This window comes from Corvus brachyrhynchos, unplaced genomic scaffold, assembly GCF_000691975.1.
Source record: "Corvus brachyrhynchos isolate BGI_N302 unplaced genomic scaffold, ASM69197v1 scaffold91, whole genome shotgun sequence".
Lineage (NCBI taxonomy): Eukaryota > Metazoa > Chordata > Aves > Passeriformes > Corvidae > Corvus > Corvus brachyrhynchos.
Genome location: NW_008236442.1, coordinates 578316 through 579963, shown reverse-complemented (window position 1 = coordinate 579963; position 1648 = coordinate 578316). Strand labels below are relative to the sequence as shown.

Here is a 1648-nt window from a genome sequence, read left to right as displayed (position 1 = left end):
AAAATAAATTTGTAAGGCTTTTTCACACTACTCTAGACAGCTTTGATGGAAAAAGAAAATTATAAAACACTACAGATTAGCAAAACAAACAATAGTAGTAAAAATCCCCAAAAAACAACAAACAAAAAAGCGGACTATCTCATAAATGCTGTGGTAATACACATAATCACTCAAATATACTTGTCTAATAAATAAATAAATCTAAATAAATAAATCTAAAATAAATCCACATGCAGATGCTCCATCTGCTCCTTGCAGTTTTCCTCACCAGTGCCTGGAGCTCCCCAAGCAGAAACACGCAGAACATTCGTCACGGCGCATTGGGAGCACCATGAGGGACCAACTTGCAGAGGCCTGTGCAGCAAACCCCAACCACACCAGGCTTGGTGCACATGCAGATCACCTGGGCAGGCTTCCAAGAGGCTGTATTTGCTGTGTACACACTGTGGAGCTGGTACATACATCCAGAGTTGGAGTGTACAGGAGCACTGGACATTCTCACCAGGACAAACAGAAAATACGTGAACTCTGCCTGGTTAAGATTTTTTTTCCACAGAAAAAACAGAAGGTAATCCTAGTGCAGAAGGTGCCTTGTTTTGGAAGATCAGAGCATGTAGGTTTTGTGTTGAGAAATAAACCAGCAATGATCCTGTATTTGGGAGAATATCTCAAAGCCCAGTCAGGGAAGAATCCTGCAGATAAACTAAATTAGCTAGAAGCACATATAGCAAACTTCCCATGAAATGCCAGTTCAGCACAGCAGCCACTCATGCAAATTAATTTCACAGCTATAGTTCATTGCATTCCCCTCCCTATTTTCAAGAAATTCTTGATGGAGTGTGTTGGGGGTTAACATTTTTCCAGATTTTCTCTTCCAATAAGCTACAAGGACCATGAATCAGCTCCAATTAAAGGATATTTTTATTTTCTTTCTGCTTTGCTCCCCCCAGTAACAATTTGTGGGGTTGGGTCCTTTGACAACCTGCCAATCAGATGTAGCCAGCTACCACAAAAATGTATCTACTGGAAGCAGGTAAGGAATTTGGACTGTGTTATTTTCCAACACTTACTCTGGTAAAAATGGTTTCCCCACAGATCACTCACCTGGGTTAATGGTGATGAATTTGTTGTCTGAAGGATATTCCTCTGGAAACCTGTCCATCTTTGGAGGAGGTTTTCTTGTTATCTCTGGTCTTGGGATCTTGCCCAGGTACAGTTCGTTGGTGAATGCTGGTGGCACTTGGGTGGAAGGGAGCAGCTGGGGCTGAGTGTTGGCTTTCGCAAAACTCTCCTTCTCGGCACCTCCAGCCATGGGGGCAACGTTTCGGTTTGGCTCTTCTCCCAATATGGTTTTATTTCCTTCTTCCTCAGCAGTCCTGTTGGGGGAAGCCACAGCCACGCTGGGCTCTGTGCTATTGTGTGCCTCTGAGTCTGCTGTCGCCCTGCTTTTCTCCTTCTTTTCAGCATCCTTTTCTTCCTCTTCCTCATGCTCCCGCTCCCCATCCTCACTTTCACTCTTTTCATCTTTCTCCCCCTCCTCGGCTCCCTCGCCATCCTTTGTCAGTGCCGAGTCCCGTTCCGTCCCTGTGGAGGCGGCAGTGGCCTCAGTGGTGGCCACCACGGCCCGCCCGGCCTGTTTGCTGGGGGC

The 1648-nt window shown here is 45.6% G+C and overlaps 1 protein-coding gene across 1 annotated transcript in view; it reads right to left on the bottom strand.

Annotated features, from left to right (window-relative positions):
* PTPRG (protein tyrosine phosphatase, receptor type G) overlaps positions 1 to 1648 on the bottom strand; it is a gene marked incomplete at its 5' end in the record, with an annotated part of 316509 nt that overhangs the window by 72795 nt on the left and 242066 nt on the right. Inside the window, one exon of the mRNA XM_017747149.1 lies at positions 1105 to 1648. This exon is cut by the window's right edge and continues 46 nt beyond it. Coding sequence (XP_017602638.1) covers positions 1105 to 1648 — 544 coding nt within the window. The remainder of the gene's footprint in view (positions 1 to 1104) is intronic.